Source organism: Kryptolebias marmoratus, linkage group LG24, assembly GCF_001649575.2.
Source record: "Kryptolebias marmoratus isolate JLee-2015 linkage group LG24, ASM164957v2, whole genome shotgun sequence".
NCBI classification, from domain to species: Eukaryota; Metazoa; Chordata; class Actinopteri; order Cyprinodontiformes; family Rivulidae; genus Kryptolebias; species Kryptolebias marmoratus.
The window spans coordinates 3,697,212-3,720,477 of record NC_051453.1 but is presented as its reverse complement, the minus strand read 5'-3'; the positions used below and the strand labels follow the sequence as shown (position 1 = coordinate 3,720,477).

Here is a 23,266-nt window from a genome sequence, read left to right as displayed (position 1 = left end):
TCAATGAGAAAAAAATGGCAGAAAAAGCTAAATATCTGAAACAGCCAAAATTGCACCAATACCAAAAGTCATAGCGGTCTTGTCATCAATGAGCTGAACGTTTTGATATATGAACGGTTGAAATAGCTGAAAAATTGCGGAACGAGTTAGATGCCGAAAAACGTACGGAATAGTGAAAGAAGAATAATAGATAAGAAAGAGAAACAGGAAAACAATGGTCTAAATAAAAGTCTAAAATATTAAACCAAGATTACATATTTAAGTTTATATTTTTTGGAGACAGGCAGTATTTTATTTATTCCATCTTTACTTTTATATTTAACTGTCTGCTTTACTTGAGCAGTGGTTCCCAAACGTTTCTGCTTTTGACCAACAAAATAAAAGCTAAATGGAGACTTGCGACCCTGAAAGCTGAATACAAATATTGTTAATACATTATTGGACAAAGAGCTTTGTCAAACTATATATACAGTAGGTTTAATGAATGTATGACCATTGTTTCTTTAATTTTAATCTTTAAAAATACCCCTGCAATCAGGAAAGCTCTCCAAGACAAAAGATCAGCAACAAGCAGTAGTTTTATGGGTTTGAATGTGAATGCCAGCTACAGATATTAATAAAAATGTATTATTGTGAGCTGTGGGATGTTGGCTACTTGGCAAAATAGTACACTAGAAAAAAACAAAAACATGCATTAGCACAACCTTGGAATTTCAATTCCTCCCCTCTTTAAAATGCACTAAAATCCTTTTATATTTACTTAACTAAGATTTAATGTCTCTGAAAGACATTTGCTCTGATGAAGAGCAGCTTGTACACATGGGTATACAGAAATTCTGATTATAAAACATTCAAGTTGTAGACAACCAATCCAATCCATATTCTATGGAAACAAAATACTGTATGGGAACGGGTACGCTTGTTTCGAGCTTAAAATCAATAAAGCTCTGTGACAGATGTTTACATCAGTAAAAATCAATGTCTCTTTTACATTTTAGATGCCAGCTGTAAGTATGAAGACTTGGAATTGTGACAAGACATGGAAAATAAGCAACATAAGAGCATCTTTGCAGATTGCTGAAAATGCTGATTTGTAATTTTTTTCAAATGATTCTTAAAAAAAAACATATTTAAGTTGGTAAAAGGTTGAAGAGGAATGCTTCCTTGAAACTTTTATATATCTGAGTAGGGCAATGGGTTTATTATTTACTGCATGATAGTACAGTCACAATTTTAACTAACTTCATCCAAAAACATAACAGATTTAAATGTCCACAGTGTCAGTACTGATGCATTTTAGTTGGTCTGTTTTTCCTGACGTATAAAAATACATCAAAGATGTGAATTTAATAAATTCAACTGCAGTTTCTTCCACCTTAAATGAACTTTGAGGCCGAAGAAAGCTACTGGAGAGTTTAAATGTGAAGCTTATTGCTAAACTACTAATACATGTAAGACTTAACTTCTTTTCTAAATGTTCACTTCTTACCTGCAGCGCACTGCTCCTCATCTGCCCCATTCTCACAGTCTCTTTCTCCGTCACATCGCCATGACAACGAAACACACTTGCTTGCAGCCCCTCCACAATCAAACTTCTCTGGTGGACAGGTCTGTCGGCCTGTTGTGTGACGGCGTGAAAAAGAAAAACAAAAGTACAGAAAGGAGAATGACAGCAAAGAGTTGAGAGAAAAAAGGAGCAGAAAAGGGACAGAGAAAGAAGACAGGGACGGAAAAATGGGACAAGAAGTGGAGGGGAGGCAAAGACGGGGAGAGAAGGGACAGCCAGTCAATGAAACAGTTTGATAACTTAGTTATCTTGTTGCTGAAATCGATTTCTTCTCAAAGGCCTGCAATTTAACTAGACACACAGCAACAGTGGAACAAAAAGCACACTGTCAGGCCAGACACAAAGCCAGAAAAAACACACAAACATAAAAAACAAAAAAATACAAACCAAGCATCATTTTGTGAGGAAATGTAGCTGTGTATAAAATGGGACAGCTTATTGTCATTGAAAAGTATGTCACTAATCACTTATATTAAGTACAAATGCATAAATGCATATGTACTGCTTTTTAATATATGAAAAAAAACAATGCTGTTTACCATGTTGCTCTTTGAGTGAAAAGCAGTAAAAGTGATTTAATTTGGAAATGCATCTTTCAGACTGTCACCTAATCTCTCATACACGCTGTGTGTGTGTGAGTGAAAATAGGGTCCCTCAAGGTAAAAGTCCATTACAAAACAGGCTTTTGTTCTTCGATGTGTTACCCACGGGGGCTGGTAGAGATGAAAAACGCAGCATTTTAATGCATCAAATATAAACAGAGTCCCTGCAACAAATCTCTGTCCTTTTTTCTCACAAACCACTATATCCGCTCACCTGGCCCTGTCCTCGAACACACACCTTTCTTTATCTCAAACAAACACACACACTCAGTCTAACACCACAGAGACTCCAGCCCCAGATCACATTACACAGCTGTGTCAAACTCAACTCCATCAATTATACATATTTGACCACCAGCGTCCTTCTTGGCAACAAGCTTGTGTTTGTGTGTGTTGCAGCCACAGATCAATAGTACCTCAGGGACTTACCCATTCCAGACTCATTCTACTTTATTCAGCTCATATTTCTTCCTCCTCATTTTGATTTTTCTGCAGTACTGTATTATTTGATGCCATTTAAATACAGCCTGCCAAGGAGGAAGCCCAAGTTTCAGCCTTGGAAGAGGTGGTTGCTTGGGATTTTCTCCAGCTGTGCAGTTCTAGCTTCCAGCTACTGCACGACTGAAAACCTGGCTACTTGCATTTTGTTCTGCAGATCTAATTTTAGGTTCAGGGATTTGACTTTTCTAATCTCCTCCTGTTTGGTTAATGTTATTTATTCATTTATTTTTTGTTGCCAACTTCTTCATCCTCTCCATCTTTTCTCTTTCCAATTAACTAAAGAGAATGAGCATCATCTTTGTGCATCTCCTCTAAATAAGGTTTCCAACATCCTAAAAGGCACATCCTAACTAAAATAGGTTCTTATTAAAGGCAAGGACAAAGTCATTCATGCTTTTATCACTTCCTGTCTGGACAACTTTAATTCCCTGTATGTTGGTTTAGATCAGTCTTCTCTGCAACCTGTCCAGAACGCAACCTGAAGCAAGAACACATGACCCCTGTTTCGGTATCTCTTCATTGGCTTCTTGTTTGCTTTTAAAATGTTACTGACACCTTTTAGGATTTAAACAGTCTGCCCCCTTTGTATTTTACTGATCTTAACCTCTACACGCCAGGAAAAGCACGCCAGTCATCCAGGCTGTTTCTCTTAGATGTTCCAAGATCCAGATTAAAATATAAATGGTAATCAGGCTTTTGCAATGGCTGCACTAAACTTATAAAACAATCTAACTTTCAATATATGCTCAGCTTAGACTATTGAAACTTGAAAATCCTTGCTTAAGACTCATCTTTTTATTTTGGCTTTTGATTTAAACAAAGCATAAGATTTCAATAGATCTTTTCTACTTTGCAGTGCTTTTATATGTATATTTTATTGTCATTTTATTCTTGTTTTTATTTGATTTTAATTTTATTTTGTTGTATTGTTATCTGGTTTGACTGCAAAGCACATTGGTCAACCTCAGTTGTTTTAAATGTGCTATTTTTAATAAATTCAATATTAAGAGCAAAAGTATGAGCACCATGTCAGTAAAGACTGGTTACTAGTATCAATGTACTGTGTTCATGTTAGGTGGGCAAATTCATTGCACCAAGAAGGCAAATCCAACAATCTCTTCTGCCCAATATGGTGGTATGGTTATGGAGATGTCATTTATGCAGACCAGAGACTGTAAAAAAAAGAAAAAAGCGCTTGTAGCCATTTTACTATCTTTAAATGTTTGCTCTCACACAGAAACACTTCCTAAGGAGGTTCACTAAATATCAGACTGACAGTTGAGTTAAAAGGATGTAATTTGCCTGACTGACCACTTCAGGCTCAGGGACTCTGGAAGGCAGAGTCATAGATGAGCTGCCCATCAAATGCCTGAATACAGACAAGCAGGAACAACAGAGTGCTTCACTGACAACGATTATGACTAAATAAATTAAATGGCTTTCATCCCGAGGGTACTAATCTTCACTTAATACAAAAAGACAATACAAATTTCCAGCTATTCTATGTTTAAGCTATTATCTGAAGCTATTTAATTTTTTTCAGCTGCTCTCTGTTATCTGTTCATCTTTATCCATACCAATACAACCTACACAAGTTTTGTTCTTCCTTTGCATTTTAAGATACCTGCTGATTCAAGAATGGTGTGTTTTGAATAAACACAAAGTAGTAACTAGCAAGATGAACAACAGTCAACAAACAGAAACATGCCAACAAGAGTAAGAGTAGTAAGATTTTTTTATAATTATTGAAAAAATAAAGGTTTTCTTCAGGTATTCCAGTTTCCTCCCACAGCCCAAAAAAATGCGTGTCAGGTTAATTGGTAACTCTAAATTGCCAGTAGCTGTGAGTGAGAGTGTGAATGGATGTAGGTCTTGTTTGTCTCTATGTGGCACCGTGATGGACTTGTGACCTGTCTAGGCTGTACACCGCCTTTTGCACAATAACCACTGGAGATATGCACCACCTCCCCTGCAATCCTGCACAGAAAAGCAGGTAAAGAAAATGACTGGATAGATGGATGGATGGATGGCCCAAATGGCTACAACTCCATCATTTTGTTAGCATAAAATAATCTTAGCCTAAACTTTCTTTTACAGAATACTAGGCCTTTATTTTTTCATTTATTTTGACAGAAAGATAGGGACACATCAGTGTCTGAGGACTTCATATGGCAAACCAATATTGTCTCACAAAAAACTATAAAAAATAATCTTTGCAAAAACAAACAGCACAAAATATTGCAATACAATATTTACATTATACAAGCACAAACTAAACACAGGCTTGCAGCTTGTTTGAAGGAACCACATATGACTAGCAGCTATAAATCCCCCTCTTAGCTGCCAGTCATGGGCTTCTTAACTTAACTCACAATTCTCAATACTTTGTACTGAATTAATATTTCAAGAGCTGTGACTCCCCTGGAGTAGAGAGACAAACACTGGGCTGTTAGTGACCATCTAGTCTGCTTACTGCCAAGAGTCAAAACAGCAGAAATACTGAAACGAGCCATGCTCCAGTTAAGCAGATTGAAGGGTGAGCAGAGAGAGGTGGCAGTTCAACACAACAACTCCCAGGTGGGTGTTTGGAGTGAGAAACACGGTCAGAACAGTGAATACATCCAGATGCAAAGTAAACAAAAAATGCAATCAGCCAGGTCAGATCAATCTCCTCTACTTTAATTTCCCTGACATAAATAGGTATATAAAATAAACCTCAACAGATTTAGCTATGCGACAATGTTTTTCCCCACTGTGCAGCTATTGAGACAGTATATTCACTACAGTGTTGCTCTTAGTTTTCTGTAATCTTTTTATTGTAATGTGGATCTGTTTTCTTAGTTTAGGGTTGTCATCAGAAGACAAATAACACAGCAAAGCCAGTAATAATCATTTTAATAGAGAAACAGATCATTCTGCCAGATCAATACTTCATTATGGTACTAATAGGCTCATGTTTTTGTTGAATACATTAAACCATACTACCACTGCCTAATGTTAGGATTCAGCTGCTGAAGGTAGTGCACATTAAAACTAAATATTACAAATGTTGTTATTTTAACAACATTAGTACTCCTAAAACGACAATAATAAAAGCTTGTGAACATAATTTAGACAAGCTGAATTAGTGCTCCCAGAGAAATACAAAGGTAATATAATGTTACAGTTTTTTTTATTTCTGTCACCTTTGACTGGATATGATCTCAGATTTTTTGGACTGTTTAAAAAACGCAAACATAAATATTCTCGTATGTGTCTAATTTGCATGCAAATATTTTAAAAAATAATTTTTTGGTAATTTGTGAATTAGGAACTGGGATCCAAATGGGTTAAGTTGGTCTTGGGGGTCGGAAAACTCATTTGAGAGATGTGGCATGATGCAAGTTTTTAATCCTGTTACCAGCCAAGCCACGAGTGGTGCAATTTTGTTATTCGCCTCACATGTGCTGCCTGAGTGTCTATTACAAGCAGAGTATAAGGGTGGACTGAGCAAGGCGCAGTATGCTAATGAACTTTTGATTAACTACTATCCTAATTTTCCTTCACAAGGAGGGAGGAATGGGAGAATTGTAACACGACACCATGCCCACTGTCAAACTGCCTGTCCGGCTTCACAGCTAGCCTCTCGAGTGATTGATTAAGAAGGTTCAAAGCCTTGGTGGTTAATACTAAAATAATTTATTAATCATGAGATGTGTGTATGAGGCTGGGAGACATAAGTCAGCTTTAAGTCACTGTCTGTCAAGACTGAGTCACAGCTTTAAAACAAACACACATGGAAGTGAATGGTAATACAGCAGATGATGAATGGAGGCTTTTAGATGAGATGCGCTGCATCGACACTAAACATTACAGTTGCATGAATTTAATGAGAATTCATTGCACCATTATGCTTAAAGATACAATGAATTCCTCTGCATTCCACACAGAACAACACTGATTGATGAGGGTCCCTGCTTTAATGTCTTTTTATGCAAAAACCTAAGATGTTTCTCACTGCGTCAGTGGGACTTTAAGAATTCTCAGCAACTCAGCAATGTTGTGAATATCAATAGACTCTGTGAATATACAAAGAAGAATGTGTGCCATGTGGGACATCTATAGCTCCTTCAAAATAATAAAAAAATATACAAAATCCTTTTGGTTTAAGATGTCAAATGATTACAGATTGTATACATCCAATATGCCAAAATGTTTGCAAACCAAATAAGATTCAGCATGAACATAATGAATACAAGAAATAACTTGAAACAGGTAAACAGATTCAAGTTGAGAGTAAATGTCTTAATTTTCTGCTCAAGTTTGACCGATCATCAATTAAGTCTGACTAAATGGGATCCATAAGTGCTGATTGTCTGTGAAATAGGATAATTAAACTGAAATTCCAGTCAGGAGGTTGCACTATAAATGGGTAAGTATCTACTTGAGAACAATAAGCTTTTATCGCTTGGCCACTCAGTGCAATAAAAACAGGGCCAAGGCATCTCTTGAATCAATATACAATATGTACTTGGCCTTTCTTGTGGCTCAATCTGATTATTTTAAAAAAGGCCGAACGACATTTCAATCATTTTATTTCAATTACTTTTACCCCATGTTACTAACATTAACATATTTCAATTTCATGTTTTTTTCTCAATTACCTTAATTAAGATGTATCCTTGGTGGCAAATAAAATTGGAAAAAAAGTATGAAAAGTAGAGACGGATAAGAATACTAACACAAAGACAGTTTGATGTACAAGTATTTGAATTAGATCAAATACTGGTTTTACAATGATGAATACTGAGATGAGAGCAACCTGAAACGAAGACAACTAAAGAAAGATACTGAAAAATCGTGAAGTTAATGGGTAAGAATCTGATAAAAATACAGGAAAGCTGAAAAGCAGAACAAAGGACTGGGGAAATTGTTCATCCTTTCAGAATATTAGTAACTAAAACAAGATAAAAAAAAAAGCATTATTAACTTATTATCTTGTTTTATCGATTTAATCTTTTTACAGAAGTTGGCTATAATTTCATCATAACATACTAAAGATTTGAAACAGTCTATACTGAAAAATCTTTATCAAATTTGAGAAACTCAAATTCATTCTAATGAGTGGCAGACTTGTAGCAGCTGAATGGTTTAAAAGTTTTAAGAATTTCACAGTTTAAATGAAAGACAGAGCTGCAACCTTTAAAAAAATAAATGAAAAGAATATTTTGGACAAAAGACAAGATCACAGATAATAAATGATTCATTCAAGACCCAAAATGTACAAATCAGCTTCCAAAAATAAAGTTTTAATCAAAAATTGTCATCAGATCTATAATTTATAATTAATTAATTAACTCTAGATGCTTTCAAAATATTCTGTGCATTTTATATGTTTGTTTGTTTTATTGCTTCCCTTTTTTGCAAAACTATTGAATGTGTAACATGTCCAATAAATTATTCCATGGCAAGCTTTAAAAAATGAAATATAGGTATGAAAAAAAGGAAAACAAAAAGATAATTGTCCATGCACAATTTCTACAACGGCTGACTGAACCGAAATACAGCATATCATAAAGCTTGGCCCTGAGCATGAGCTCTGAAAATAGAAAAACTGAATAAAACAAGTTGATGTAGCTGAAAGACATCTCACTTTAGGTTCACTGACAGTTCCTTTAGTTCATGGTGTTAAATCACCCTAAAAAGCAAAAATAAAGCATGTTTTATCAGGCGTGCTTCACGGACAGGGTTTCTTCATGAGTTAATTGGTGACAGAATGTGTGTGTGCATATGTAGATAGACACGTTCGAGAGGCTAAATTAGTGTATGGATGAGTAGGTAAAATGCTTAAGCACTTTAACAATGGCTACATATAATTTCCTATGCATGGCCACATGTTTTTGACGGTTGTAAGCGTTTGTACGAGTGTGTGAGCACATCATTTCACAGACCCCAACAGCGCACACCAAGAACTGGAGCGTGATATTTTATGGAAATAAAAAGGTTGAAAAAGTTCAATGGTATTTGAAAAAACACAAAATGGAACGTAGTTAAAGTAGTTTTGTTTTTTAAAGTTAGATTTGGTTTTAGTTGTTTATAATAGAATGTACATTTAGCTAGCTTTAGCTTTAGGTAGCTTTACCAAAATGTTTTAACTCGGGTATTTTTCAATAATAAGTCTAATATAAAAAGACTGCATATTTACAAATATTTCTCAAGTCCAAAGCCCTTCTCAATCACTTTTCTTAACATTTAAATTAGTAAGTTTGCTTTTGTTAATTTGCCCTTTGGCGCTGAACGTAAATTAAGTTCATATCTCGAGGTCACGGTCAGACCAAACGCTACATCTTGCCTGTAAAGTTACCAAATCGCCACCGTCATTTGGCGTTGTCCTTCAGATGTAAAATCCAATTTAAAGAGAGGGCGTATGTACTTGATATTAAATTACATTTTAAATGAAGGTTAGTGTTGATTAGCAGCTTTCATTGGAACGTTGATCTCCAATTAGTGGAGCCCTGAGGTTCAGAGAGTGAAAGTATGCTGGAGAGAGAAACATGAAAGTCAAGTTAAAGGAGACAAGGAAATGACAAGGGAGGGAGCGAGTGTGGAGAAATAAGAAAGTGGCAGGATCGTAAAATAAGCAAAGAAAATGCAATACAGCAGGTGGAACAAAAACAAAACAAAAAAAGAATACAAACAATAAGTCTGTGACAATAATAAAATTAAAAGTCCAAAGTTAAGTTCTGAAAAGCTGCCATGGGATAGACAACCAGCAGAGCATTGCAACAATTTCTTTCAAGTGGTTATTTTTGAGAGGTCTGTTTGGAGGCATGCAGAACTCTGTAGCAGCATGACACGTAAGCTTTGTATACAAGTACTAAACAGAGGCAGGAACAAAAAATATCAAGCCCTGCAGGGAAGAAAAAATCTGTTTTTATTAGGCTTTTTAATAATTTCCAATTTAAGAAATGACACCTGAAAATATGAATAAAGTCAGGTGAAAAAATAAAACCGCTCTGCCTTTCACTGGATGGTATTTCCTGCTTCTGGAAGATGATGCTATCTGCCCCTCTTGTTCTCCATCTCTGTATTTTTCTCACTACTGAGGCAGTGTGCAGAAAGAATTTTTAAATGTGATATCATTTGTACAGTCTAGATGTGTCTGCCAGTGCCACAGGGGAAGAAATACAGTGTGACCCCAGTGTTCTTACAGGAAACTGTTACCTCTTTCCCTCCAATATGGCTGTTTACAAGAAAACACATTGGGCATTAATGATGCATCTGATGACAAGTGACACTAATACGTACTGTAGGAAAACGAGATTTGTTTGTATTAGTTCTTAATCCAAGCATTGGCCAAGAGAATAAAAAACTAAGATGTAAAGATTAAAAATTGGTTGACTTTTAAAGTTCTTGAATGAACTTTACCAACTCAAAAACAAACCTTTACTGTAATGTTGCATTGTTTGCTGAGTTAAATTACACACCTTAGATTCAAAATCAACAACGTTGAACCAAGTTTGCAAAAACACATTTATGGACAACTATTCTGAGTCGTAACATAATAGAAAAATAGGAGTTCATGCAAAGTGTTTAACAAAAACATCTCTGTAGAAGATTGATTTATTATAAACCTTTTTCAGAAATTATACCTAATTACTCCATCTATCAGCCTCGAATAGGGAAGCTTTATTGAAGCTGCCTCTCAGTACAAATATGGCATGCTGATTAACCAAAGAATAATAAAAAGATAAAATGTTGTACCTGTTATTTACTGAACAGATGCACTCATGCTTTGGCATGCAAACAACTCAGCTGCTCTCTTCTTGGTATTTTAACTTCGGTGATTATGACTGAAGTCACTTGCTGAAAATGTCTGCATTCTTGATTGCATTTGTGTTATAATTGTAGCCCTACTTTTGGATTAAAAAAATATAATAAAATATTTTTTTTACAAATTAACTGTAATCTGCAGTACATAGTTGTGATCAATTGTTATGAAAATGTGTCCTTAAGAAACATAATGAAATGAATGAATGTCAAAAGAAAAATGATGAAAAACAACTCTTACTGTAAATTGCTGTGTACAAACATAATCAAAAGCAAAAGCTATAACATCAAAATTTCTACCTTCTAAATGTCCTAAAACATAATGATCACTAATGTATTATATGTAACTGGACAAAAGCAAGTATCCGTAATATAATGAAAAATTTAATTTTCCTTCTTCTCTAATCTTTATGAAAAAAAAAAAAAAGATTACGCAGAGTAAGGGAAAACCTAAATCAAAGGTTTGGAAAAGCATTGGTTGTTATATTGCCCAGCAAAAAAATTGGTTAGTCATCATGTAAGCTCTCTTTTTCTGTGTTTGCAATTAAACAGTAGTGGTTTAGTGTTTACTTTATGGTCCATGAATGAAATTTGTGTTGCAATATTTAAATGGTACACAACAACAAATTGTGAACAAGTAACACGTTTCCGACCCGAAAGTGGACGAGTGACATTCAACTGCTCAGTCATAGTCTTTAGACTCTATAGGAGCTTGTGATTCATTTTTTATACATTACTAAAATCTCTATGGTAATTATTTATTGATGCGTCTTTTGACGACAAGGTCACTGACTTTCTACCAGGCTGAAAGAGCAGGGAAGACATATACAGGTAGAGCGAACAGGAGACAGGCCACCTGGGAAATTATGGCCGGGACTGCCGCTGCCTCAAGCATGAAATTGAAGCCGTCCGACAATGCAACTCACTGAAACCTTCCCGCTCGTATTCTAAAATAATTAACTTGCACAACCTCCTGCCTCTTTGCTGTAATAAGCTGACCTGCTTATAGCCTCGGCACACGCAGACAAAGCTGACCCCACTTTACTACTCAAGAGCAGGTGGAAGAGCATGAATGGAGATAGAGAAGAGGGACAGATGCAAGTTCAAGCTTTAGTACTAGAAGTGACCAAAGGCACAACTGACTTTACAGAAGCAGACTGACAACTTGGATGATACAGTTACGGAATTTGTTTGATTTTCAGAGGCTGATCATTGTGGATATTTACTGTTATTCATCGATGAGGTGCCAAGACATAATTAAGAATTTACAGCCAGCAAATGTTGAGGATTTTCTGGATACAGGAGAAAAATAAATTTGCACAGTTGCTACAGTGAGCTACAGACAAGGAAATTTTTGTTGGTATCCTTACAGACCACAGTTGCCAATATTATATAAAAAGCACAAGCTACATGAAACTGTTGCCAACCTTCGAGAATGCGGTTGCAAGAAGAAATGCAACCAAGTTGTTCAAACGGATTCAGCAGATGGTAGAAGAAAAGCCAAGGAAATGTCAAGTTCCGTTCCTTTCTTATTGCACCATCCGTTGCATATAAATAATATTGGGCTTCATGGAGGAAGACCCAGTCCCATCAGTTTTGTGTATGTGCCTTTGTATTTTTGTGGAAGGGTACCAACACATTTATCTGTATCTGTATGTTTAAATGTCATTGAAAAACTGAAGAAGTTCCAATGGTAAGTAAGTAAGAAGCTTTAATGTTAATCTAACACTGTTCAGAAGTTAAAAAAGATCAGCAGGGAGTCATTAAAAATGGACCAAATACGTTAAACACTGATATATGGATAAACTCTGATTAAATGAACAAACCAGAAAGTATAAAGTAAATAAATAAAAGGCGTGTGAGAGGAAGAAAAGTATGAGGTGCCCTTCCATCTGCTTTACAGTCCACTTTATTTCTGCAAGTTTTCTTGAGGTTTCTCCTCAGTAAAACTATAATTAGCATATGAAAAAGAACTTGAAGAAGAGAGTAGTGACTGGATATGAGCTCTATAAATCATGACTACAAGTGGGTGAGAAGTCTTGCTGTGATGAGAGGCACAACTTTGACAGTTTGTCTTTTTTAGATGAATGGCTTTCATCTGCTGGATAGGAATGAAATAAACCCTGAGGTGTTGGGTAACTTGGACAAAAACAAAATATGAGATGATCAATATGTACTAAACACATCCAGACTTATTAGGATGCAGATTATATTCAGAATATTTTATTACCAATTTGACTCCACAAATACAAGAACATTTCCATTGCAAATTTGTTGGGTTTGTGGCCCTCCAACAGAGTTTAGTTTGAGGCACGTCAAGGAACCAAATGTTTCTAAATCCTCTCTGTTTTCTCAATTAAAACACAACTGCTTTGATGCCATAATGGCAGAGCCAAAGGGGATCGTAACACCGTTGTTCTCTCAGTCTTATCTCAAATGCTACTTGAGCATGAACAATGACTTCAGATAACTTGCCTTCTATAGTCATCAAAATTCTCATTTATGTTAGTATAGTTTCCCCTCATTCTGTGTCATAATGGATTCAGAGGCTTTTCAGTACAGCCTTTATCAGCATGCCTCCAAGTGTGAGATGCCTGAGCAGACTCAGAATAGATTACTTACTGAGATGATACAAGACTTTTATCTTTTTGAATATAATATACCCTCCACATCTCCCACATATCACAAAGTTTGAGCATTCTTAGAGATTTATTTTTTGTCACTTTTCCAAGTTTTCAATTATCCCGGCGGGTACTAAAGAAGAAGTGTTACATTCTTGCTCAATACGTAACAAATAAAAGTTGAAGAGAGTCTAATGTGATTCAACCTTTCTTATTTTGATGCTGAGAGTGACTCAGATCCATCCCTGGTAAATAAACAGGGACGAAGAGGTAACACTTAAATCCTCTTTGCAGCTCAATAATCAGCACTCTTTGTCAAATTTCAGGATTTTGCTGTTACAGAGACTAAAAAGCTGTATTTTTTGCAGTTCAGAGGCTCTTTAATGTCTGATTTCTTTTTTATTTGCATGGGTTATCTATGTATATATCATAAATTTGTTCTGTCAAAATAATTTCATGACCAAATTGTAGTCAAGTCTGAATACAGACTGATGAATCAAGACTTTTATATTAACACAACTAGATTACTCAAAATAAGTAAAAAATATATTCTAAAGAGATGGTACATTTTTTACAATATTTTAATCAGCTTTCCATTTGGGTCACAACTTTTCTACTGCCCAGAAAATATACTTTAATCAGATTCTTTATTATTTTATGTGACTACTAATGATGCAGCTGTGACTACTATCAAGCTATGATGTGTGCACGTCTGATTACTGCAGACTCATTCATGCATTAACAACTACTTGTCTGATTGACCATTATTTCCAAAATCCCCTCCAGGCCAGTGTGTAATCACAGACAGCTACATTGAGGCCTGTGTGTGTGTATGTGAGTGTGATTTCAGAGCCGTCATTGGAGGTCCATAGTTAATCAGCAGCCGACCAAAGTCTCCAGGATCAGCCCATCGATTTCCACCCAGGGCAATCAATTTTATCAAAGGCATTACTTAAACTGAACTCAGATCAGAAATTGGATGACATACAGCACAGAAGAGGACAAAGTCAAGGATGTGAAACATGATGGTAGGCTGCAGAGAGATGTTTAAGTGCTGTTAGCACATAGACTGGAGCTGATGCACGGGACAAAGGCAAGTGTGTTATTAACAAACAGGTCGGACCACATTAAACAAGGACAGATAAGACGGGGTTGACAACTACAGCCGTCTCTTTCAGAGAAGCAAAAATCTACACTGAACCAGTGCAGAGACGTGTTAAATAAAGATGCTTTCCCTGGAATGCAATGTTTATTAGTTTGTACACAAATAAAAGGTTCCTGACTTCATGTTCCAGTCCCTGAAGTGTGCGAGCTTTTAACAACACAAAGGGTCTAAAATTTAAGCACATTTGGGACATTTATTAAGTCATCGAAAGAGTCGATTTAAGAAAGCATGTAAAACAACGCATGAACATGAATAAGTGCATATTTTTTAAATTCAAGATGAAATTTTTAAAAAGTCTTAAAATAAATATGGTTACAAATTAAGCTAACAGCTCATTGATGCATTTTTAAGCAACATTCCTTGCAACAAAAACAGATTCCTGAATGAAGCAATGCTGAAATGCTTTTTATGTGCAGACTTAGGTACAAATTTGGAACACTGTCAAACTGGGAGCCTCCATTTCTGGTATAAATGAATCTCCTCAGTGACAATGTCTTTTCTCTTTCTTGCTCCTTCTCTGCACCAGTTTGTGCCACAATCTTCAGCACATGAACGTGCTTCAAGAGTTAAATTAATTCTGGTTTCACCAATGTTGAAAGTATCCTTATCAAAGAAACCATGAGTGTTGGACCCCTACAATTCTAGCCTCGAGGGCGTGGAATACGTCTGCTTTGACGATGAGCTCACTCAAATTCAGTCTCACCTCAGTCTGGTCTGGCTTTAGGTAGATAAGGCTGAAGCGGTTTTCTGACAATGGAAAATTTTAAGTTGGCATGTTAAGGTCGAATTGTTCTAAATCCTCTCTGTAGCTCTATATTTTGTCTACCTGTTGAAGTTTTATGCTGCCGTGTCAAAGCGGCCTCAAAGAAAGGGGAAACGGCCGTCAGAGTGATTCATTTGTTGCTGCTGTTGGTCTTTAAAAAAATTGTCATAGTGTAAAAAGAATTGCTGTGTGGCAGCGTGCACCCAGGCCTAATTGTGTTGGTTGAAGGCCAGTGATTCTTTACTCTGTATTGGGTTAGAGTGACAGATGGATCTGTCATGCTAGCATAAATCCCACTACACGGTCTTTTGTATCACCATAATCACCTCTTTCTTTTATTATTTCCTTATAGGCAATAAAGAATTTAGAGATTTTTGCCTAAAAATGGTCTTTTAAAATTAAAATCAATCAAGTCAATCTATTTAGTCAAGCACATGTCTAACAGTTATTTACCAAATAAAAATGCCTCATCATTTGTTGTACTTTCACTCTTATAGTTTTATGCATGTGAAGATCAATGTGACTTAAAGAGACTCTCAGTGTCTGACCTTGATTAGATATAATGAGACTTAACCACAAGTCCACTGATCTGATGAAATGTCTTCAATATTCACCTTGTGATGAATACTAAGCACAAGTATTGATTCCAGTCTTACCCACACACTTATGCTAGTACACATATGTGGAGCATCTGTAGGCATGTGTATGTATGCACACTCACACACGTTCTTGGCCTCTGCCAATCACACGTATCACTAAAAATCTTCAAAGCCCACTTTGATCACCTCTTTGAAACTCATATTGATAAAAAATGCAAATAGGAACTGGCTTGTCGTTACAGCTAGGGTATATGAAAACCATCTATAGGGAAAAACTGGAAAAAGAATTTCTGTAATGTGGTATTTTTTAAAGAAAGAGATTGTTTAACATTAATATATGAATTTGCTGTGAATTTTGAAAAAATTATACAGTTAGAAAAGTCATTTAATCTCTGCTGTCTGCAGTTGTTTGCTTATAAATTTGTATTTAAAAGCTTTTAATCACTGCTCAACACACCTAAATTTTTATTGGAATTATTTTTTTTTTTCCAGAAATCTTGTTCAACCTAAAACCAGACACTGCACTCTTGTACTTTATCTTACAATATTCATACTACTTAAATATCCATCAAACATCCTATAGCCAATGTGGGAAATGTTCCATTTTCATAACTGCAGCACTAAATCTACCGTCTGCCAGCGTTAGGAAAAAAGATTTTTTAGAAAAGATCCATTTAGAGGTTTTTATAGTTGAAAAAGTGTATGATGCAAACATGTAATATGAAAACAAAAACCTCATGTTCATATTTTTTTACTTCTACTGGTTGGACAGAAAGTACCTTATTTAAAGAAACTGTTTTTGCAGAACTGCAGCATATGTAGTTTTCAAAGTTACCACCAGTAAAATGACATTTGTAGGTAATTGAGAGGCAAACTGACAAATTTTGACCATGTTGTTTAAAACATACCATAACCAGGGCTTATCAAAGCCAGGGTTTCTGCAAAAAAAAATGAAACATAAAAAACCCCTGCAAAGTAAGAAAGTGATTACTATATCCTTTGTGCAAATGTTGTTAAAGAGGCAGGGATTTCCTCTCCTGCCCTCGGCGGCCTTGATTTATCAGTGTATGGAAGCCCTGCCTCTCAGGGTGCAGCAAACAACAAGTAGCAACTAAAAGCAATTTTGTGAGGCTGTTTGAAAGAAATGGATAGTTGGTAGTGCGACTACAGCTGCAACACTGAGAATGGACAACCTTGGGAGAGCTGAAGGAAGTGTTTGTTTGTAGTGGTTACCTAATTTATACTCAACATGTGACTGCGGGAGCCAAACAATGATTTAATGCTGCTGCTGAAACATTTGATGAAATGTCTGTACTTCTGTAAACTTAACCCCTGAAATACAAATGCAAACACACTCATGCAACAGCTATGAGAAATGTGAGTACGCTGGTGTGTTCCTGGCTTTCTCTGACATTGTTTTGGTGTTTGCTTTTGCAGCACTCTTTGTCAACATGTCTGTCGTGCAGTGTGTCTGCACTGTAACTTACTGCAGATAGCATCACTCTCATCAGAACCATCCACGCACTCTGCTTCTCCATCACAGCGCCACCTAGCAGGAAGGCACTGTCCGTTGTTGCAGGTGAAGTCTGTGGCCGCGCAGGTCTGCTTTCCTGTAGAGAGGGAAGAAATGAAAAGAAAGAAACCTTTATTGACAAAATGTTTATTACTACTCTGTGTTGGTTTTGATGATTAACAAAATTAATTATATTCACAGCAGCTATCTACTTAGTGACTAAATATAACATTCAAAGAAAACTACATACTGTCAAGTAAACTCAAAAACATATGAAAAGAGAATAAATCATGAGGAAATACTGCAAGAAATTGTATAACCCATTAAGACTATGGCATTATAAATCAACTTAAATCAAAAACAATTTTGAAGTTTCAGTTTCAAACCAGTTTTCTAGTTCAATTTTAATTTTACACTGAGCAGGTGTTTTGAAGCAGCTGGCTGGTTTCTCTCTTCTTGTGTTTAAGAGAAGCTTTTTGAAAAAAAGCGGAGGATGAGGGGAGCCTAATAGAGCAGGCTTTGATGATGCTTCTGTTTTTAGTCTGACTTTGTGGATCAGAACTATACTATAAGTCTGGTAAAACCCCATGAAAGCGTTCATCTTTACCACAAAGCCATCCTATGTGTGTGTTCTGCATGCATTTCCTTTTTTTATAAATGTGAACAGGCCCCAGGTGTGCAGAATGCATTGTGAGATGTTCACAATTTAAATCATGATAGTATATATTATTTAGAAGAAAGGGTCTTTAGACTTTGTGGAAAGATATGACCAAAAGTGGATTTACAACCTAAATGTATAAACTATGACCTCAGAAAACCACTGGATGTTACAATAATGCTGCAAACTAACTTTAAATTAAAACACAAAGGTTGGACTCTTTTGAATTTCTACACTTTAGGAGTACATAAAGTCAGATTGTATACCTTAATCTCTGTGTTTTTAACTAAAGATAGTAAATTATTCAACAGAAAGTAAGCTAGATATTTGCTTATTCTAAAAGAGACTCATATGTAGAATATATAAAAAAGTACATATCCTGAAGGATCTAGAGAAAAAATAGATATTGGAACATTAATTCCAACTCCTTCTGTAATGTTCTCCTGTACGCATTAAAAAGAAGGCTACATTGTGCATTACTGTACAAGCCACATTCACTTTCTAATGACCTGAGGGCTTCAAAGGTTTTGCGTAGTCAATTTCTCCAAGCAAGGAGAAAATTGAAGCACTTGGATCTGCCATGTAGGAGTTAAAAAAAATCCCTATGCTTGACAGTGAGAGCCACAGAACAAGAGAAAGCACTCGCTCGCTGTGTTAGTAACGCTTCGCAGAGATGAAATATGGAGAGGCAAGCTGACAAATGGCAACAAGGTGTGTATACGTGTGTGTAGTGGTGTTTGCTTCAGTGGTTTTCTTCTGGCAAACAGAAAGAGTGAGTGTTGTTCCATTTTCTCTCACGTGAGCCAGGTACCTCAGGTACTTAGCTCAGCTAAAAATATACTACGGGTTGAAGAATAAGACTTCATGGAAGTGGAGTAAATAAATCTTGAACTAAAGGTGTTTCTTGAAGAAATGTATATCGCCCTCTGCTTTCCAAGACATATGAACAGCACTTTGAGCATCTGTTGTGGACTCTCAGCTACAACCACACCAGCAGTATTTTATCTCAACATTTGTAAAATTGACTGAATTATTGCCTTTTTGTGGTTTTTAAGGTCAGTTGGCTGTGGCGGTCATCTTGAGATGGGTTGGCTTCAAATCTTAATCATTGGTAGATTTTAATTTAATGATTGTTTCATTAAGTTCTGTCAAGTGGTTCATGAGATATTTTACTAACACTACAGACAAACAAGCACACACACAGACAAAAACATTATCGCTTCTGGTGGCATGGAAAAAATTACTTAGTGAATCTTACTAACTACTGGTTGGTAGTTAACCCCCCTGCACTGTGTGTGGTTCTAGTAAGGTTTATCTCAAATGTGTTACTTCAGAAAAAAAGAAAAATGCAGTGATATATCACAGCACTGTTTCAAACTAATGAATGACAATGATTTGGTGCAGCCCGTCCACTACTTTCAATAGTTGGTACAGGGAGCGCTTATTAGCTTGTAGTTTATGTGTACAGGCGGTGACGTCCCATGGTGCCGTCTGACTGACAGCACAACTGGGAGCCATAATAATGAACTACAAGCTATGAAAACTGACATCATCTCAGCTCCCGAGACCAATGCTTTGTATATGTATATAAAATTTTACTTACAGTCTAGCAGCAGTAATAAATAACAGACAACCGCGTGTCCACACAGTCACCAACACACACTATTGATTTTGAGTAAAGAGGATAAAAAGGTGTGTGTGTGTGTGTTGGGGTGGGGGGTGGTGGCTCAAGACATGAGAGAGACAGAATAGAAGAAGGTGTAGCCCTAGAACAAATCAGAAGCAAATCTCGAGGGATTCACTATGTAGTCAGAGCCACAGACAAAGGTAAATAGAAAGAGCAGGAAGGAAAGAATAGGTGTACAGAAACGAAAGGTGAAAATGAAAAAGGGCTGTCGAGGTGAGGTCTCGTGTAATGGCATCAGTCTTCACAAAGGATCACATAAATCCCCTTCATACCTGCCGGTATGTTAGTATAAATCCTATCTTTTCTAGAATGCCCCCAGTTTCTCATCTTTTCCTGCATCTCTGCTTACAGCCAGATAACAGACTTTTTTACCAAACACACACAAAATACCTGTCCAGGAATAAAGAATCTAAAGGCCACTGTTGAATGATAATAAAACATGTCAGATTTCCATAAATTAGGATTTTCCTTCACCTTCATATTTTATCCATTGTGGTGGGTCATCTCAATCTTTTCCAAATCCAGAGGAAGGCACAAGACAGTGAAGGTGACCGATAGGCTTCTGACACAGTATTATACTCACAAAGATTAATTAAAATAAAAAAGCCAGCAAGTGTAAACCTATCAATTTCTAACCACTCTTCTATTAATTTCTTTTATCATGAGGACAAAACAGAACATGATACGATTCACCTTGGCCCCTTCTTAATCTGAGAGAGGAAACCACCGAAAAGCTGTTTTTTTTCTATGAAAACTAAAACGTGCATTTAATTAACCTTTGAATAGATAACACAGAAAACTAAAACACTGCAATACAAAGAGTTAGCAAAAAAAACAAGAATGGGAGCAAAATGATTTGAAGCTCATGTAATCAGGGTAATCTTTTGGAGAAATTGAAATGTTAATGAGACGTGTTTAATTATTCAAAACACAAAATTACAAACCTAAAAGTTTGAAATACTTTCTTTAGTTCAATTGACTTCACTACATTATTTATCGTGGAAACTAAAGCCATTTTTGTGTTGGTTGTGTTGATTTACTCAAAAAGTTAATCAGTTGACGAAATACATCAAAAATGATTTTTTTAAAATTATTAATTACTTTATCATGTTTAGATACATAGTGCAACCTATTTTGTCTGAAGTAACTGTACTATCAGGGACATATCTGTATAACTAGATTAATAATTCTAAAAATCACAGAACAGCGTTCAAACTACTAAGTAAAAAGTCTGAACGCATTTTGCCACGCCTCCTAAAAGTTGCTGATGCACACAAACAACTGCTTACATTTGAATTCTGATGCGCTACGAACTGTCATCTACGAGCGCCATCCATATGGAACAGCCCGAGTGTGGCTTATGAAGTGTGAGAGTGAATGTGGAAAAGAAAGAAAGTATAAATGCATTATACAAATACACAAACCCATACCTACCATCTATCCCTTCCACCTCGAGTGGAAACACAACATTTCATTTTGGTTCCTTGTCTCTTGATGGAAAAAGTGATGAATATTTATGTTTGAAAGCAGACACACCAGAGTAGCTTCTGGGGAATTTTATCAACAATATTGAGCCATCAATAACTTTCTTCACTTTTAAATTGCACCGTCAAATGCTCAGTTCTCCTTTATCATTCTACTTTCCATGCAGTTTATCTAGGCTTTTACCAGACTTTATGTTTAACAGACAGTAATACGCTTTTTTTTTCTTTCTAGTAACTAATCTGCAATGTCATTTAAGTTTGTTGAGATTTTTCTTTAGAATAAACTTAACTGACAGGCGTATGCTAATTCACTGGCATTTTTCTTAACTTACTCATCTATTTATCTGGCACAAGAAAGGGATAATGCAGTTAGAGGTGCTTCATTATCATAATTGGATTCTGCTACACATCTGATGGCTCTGGCTTCCACATCATTTTTTGATTTTAGATACATCTAAGGACACTGTTTCTACCATAATCACTTTCAAAAGATAAAAAAAAAATGTTTTTAATCATTAGATAAAGATTTTCAGGAGCCATGACATGTTTTAGGCATCCAAAATTTTGAATTAATAATTATCAATGATTGCCATTCTTTAAGATTCCTCTGCAGTGAAAACACTGTTTACAAGCTCAAATGTAATGCTACAATAAAAAGGGTAAAATTCCATTTATAGAATATAAACTTTAAAGAAACAGTCTGACCATTTTTGAAGCATGGTTTTGTCAAACTGTTATTAATAGTTAGTACCTTATGAACGGTGGCATCAGTCACAGGACAGTATGAAGAAAAGGGCCATTTTATATTGTTTTTCTGCTTATAAAACAAACATTTATCAAAAATATCATACTGGTGTGAAAGAACTATCCCTTAACAATAAACGTCTGTGCTTATGCATGACACACATACGAATATTATTTTCTTTTCAATTTTTTTAGGCAGCCAAGGTGTCCACAGCCAAATATTCTAGGAATTAATGTGTTTTTACTAATTTTTTTTGGAGGGGAAAGTATAACTTCATAAAAATTTAATATTTATTAAACTTGTAACTCTTCAGGAGTCTGCACATCGCTGCCACCTAATAAAACTGACCAATAAACTTTTTTTTTTAATATAGTGTAAGTGTCACATTTAGCTAAAAGCATACTAATAAGCTACAGTTTTAGAATCTAAATTTATATTGCCTACTTTGAATAAGCACTCCTTATAACTTTGTAGAGCTCAGGAATGAGTAACGAGCTGCCATAATAATGTTAATATCACTAAATATGTTGACAAGAAACTAGTGAAACTTCTGTACTACATTTTTTTCAGATAGCAGTCCAGAAGGATCCACACACTTTAAATGTTGCATCTCTAAATTGACACAAAAAGCTAAACTACAAAAATAATGACTTAAAAAAACTTAAAAAAAGGCTTTCAATTACTTTTTTGTGTGATTTTCTATCTATTTGAGCCTAAAAAACTCACCTTTTTTTGACATATTTTTATTTTCACTGCAGTGGACAACAGGATGATTTTAGTGTGAAAATGCAACTGAATTTAGAAAAAAAAAATGAGCAAGATGCTAAAGCAGCCACCCTTTGTGTTAATCCACTGCAGGCATTCAGCTGAAGTCTCTGAAACCTCCCATGATCAATGAGTGACTGAAGTGCTGATGTTCATGTTGTGTCTTCTGACCACACAAGCTTCACACCGATTTGGATTCTCTTCCACATATTACTGACGACATGATTTGGAACGGCGTGGTTCGACAAGAGAACAGGTAAAGGTCATCTCCTGCCTTGAAGTCATTCGATTTCTCCATTCCATTATACACACACATACACACAAAGAGCCAAAAAGAAAGGTGAATAAAACACCAACCAGTACATTACCAGCTGAGGGAAGATCCTGTCGCCTCTAATTATGGTCTGTTGACTCCAGTTCCTGACATGTTGATTTACTTACAAAGATGTAAAATACACAACCTGTGCTGCAGTGATGTTGTTTTTAATTCTTTATGCAGAGGGAGCAGTATCTATTCATGCTCTTCAAAGCAAACAAAATAAGCATTTTAAGTCAGACAATAAAAAGCAAAGACAAAACAGACAAAGTAATAAATTAAAAAGCTTAAGCATAAAATTTGAGGTAACTCAGTCTTTTAAGTTTTGATTTTTTACGTTAATAAATATTTCACTAAACTTTGCTCCCCTTGACAATTTTTACCATTTATGCTGAGAAAAAATATATCTGTGTTGTCTTTAGAAGTGCTAGTAAAAGATTAACTGTATGTCCGGCAGAGAAAGTACAAACA

At 35.7% G+C, this 23,266-nt stretch overlaps 1 protein-coding gene across 4 annotated transcripts in view; it reads right to left on the bottom strand.

Annotated features, from left to right (window-relative positions):
• The window catches only part of lrp8 (low density lipoprotein receptor-related protein 8, apolipoprotein e receptor), a 140,857-nt gene that overhangs the window by 54,017 nt on the left and 63,574 nt on the right, over positions 1-23,266 (bottom strand). For all 4 annotated transcript variants that reach the window (XM_017420474.3, XM_017420476.3, XM_017420473.3 and 1 more), the window contains exons 3-4: positions 17,115-17,237; positions 1,490-1,618 (exon numbers count right to left, since the gene is read on the bottom strand). In XM_017420474.3, the coding sequence (XP_017275963.1) occupies positions 1,490-1,618; positions 17,115-17,237 (252 nt within the window). The remainder of the gene's footprint in view (positions 1-1,489; positions 1,619-17,114; positions 17,238-23,266) is intronic.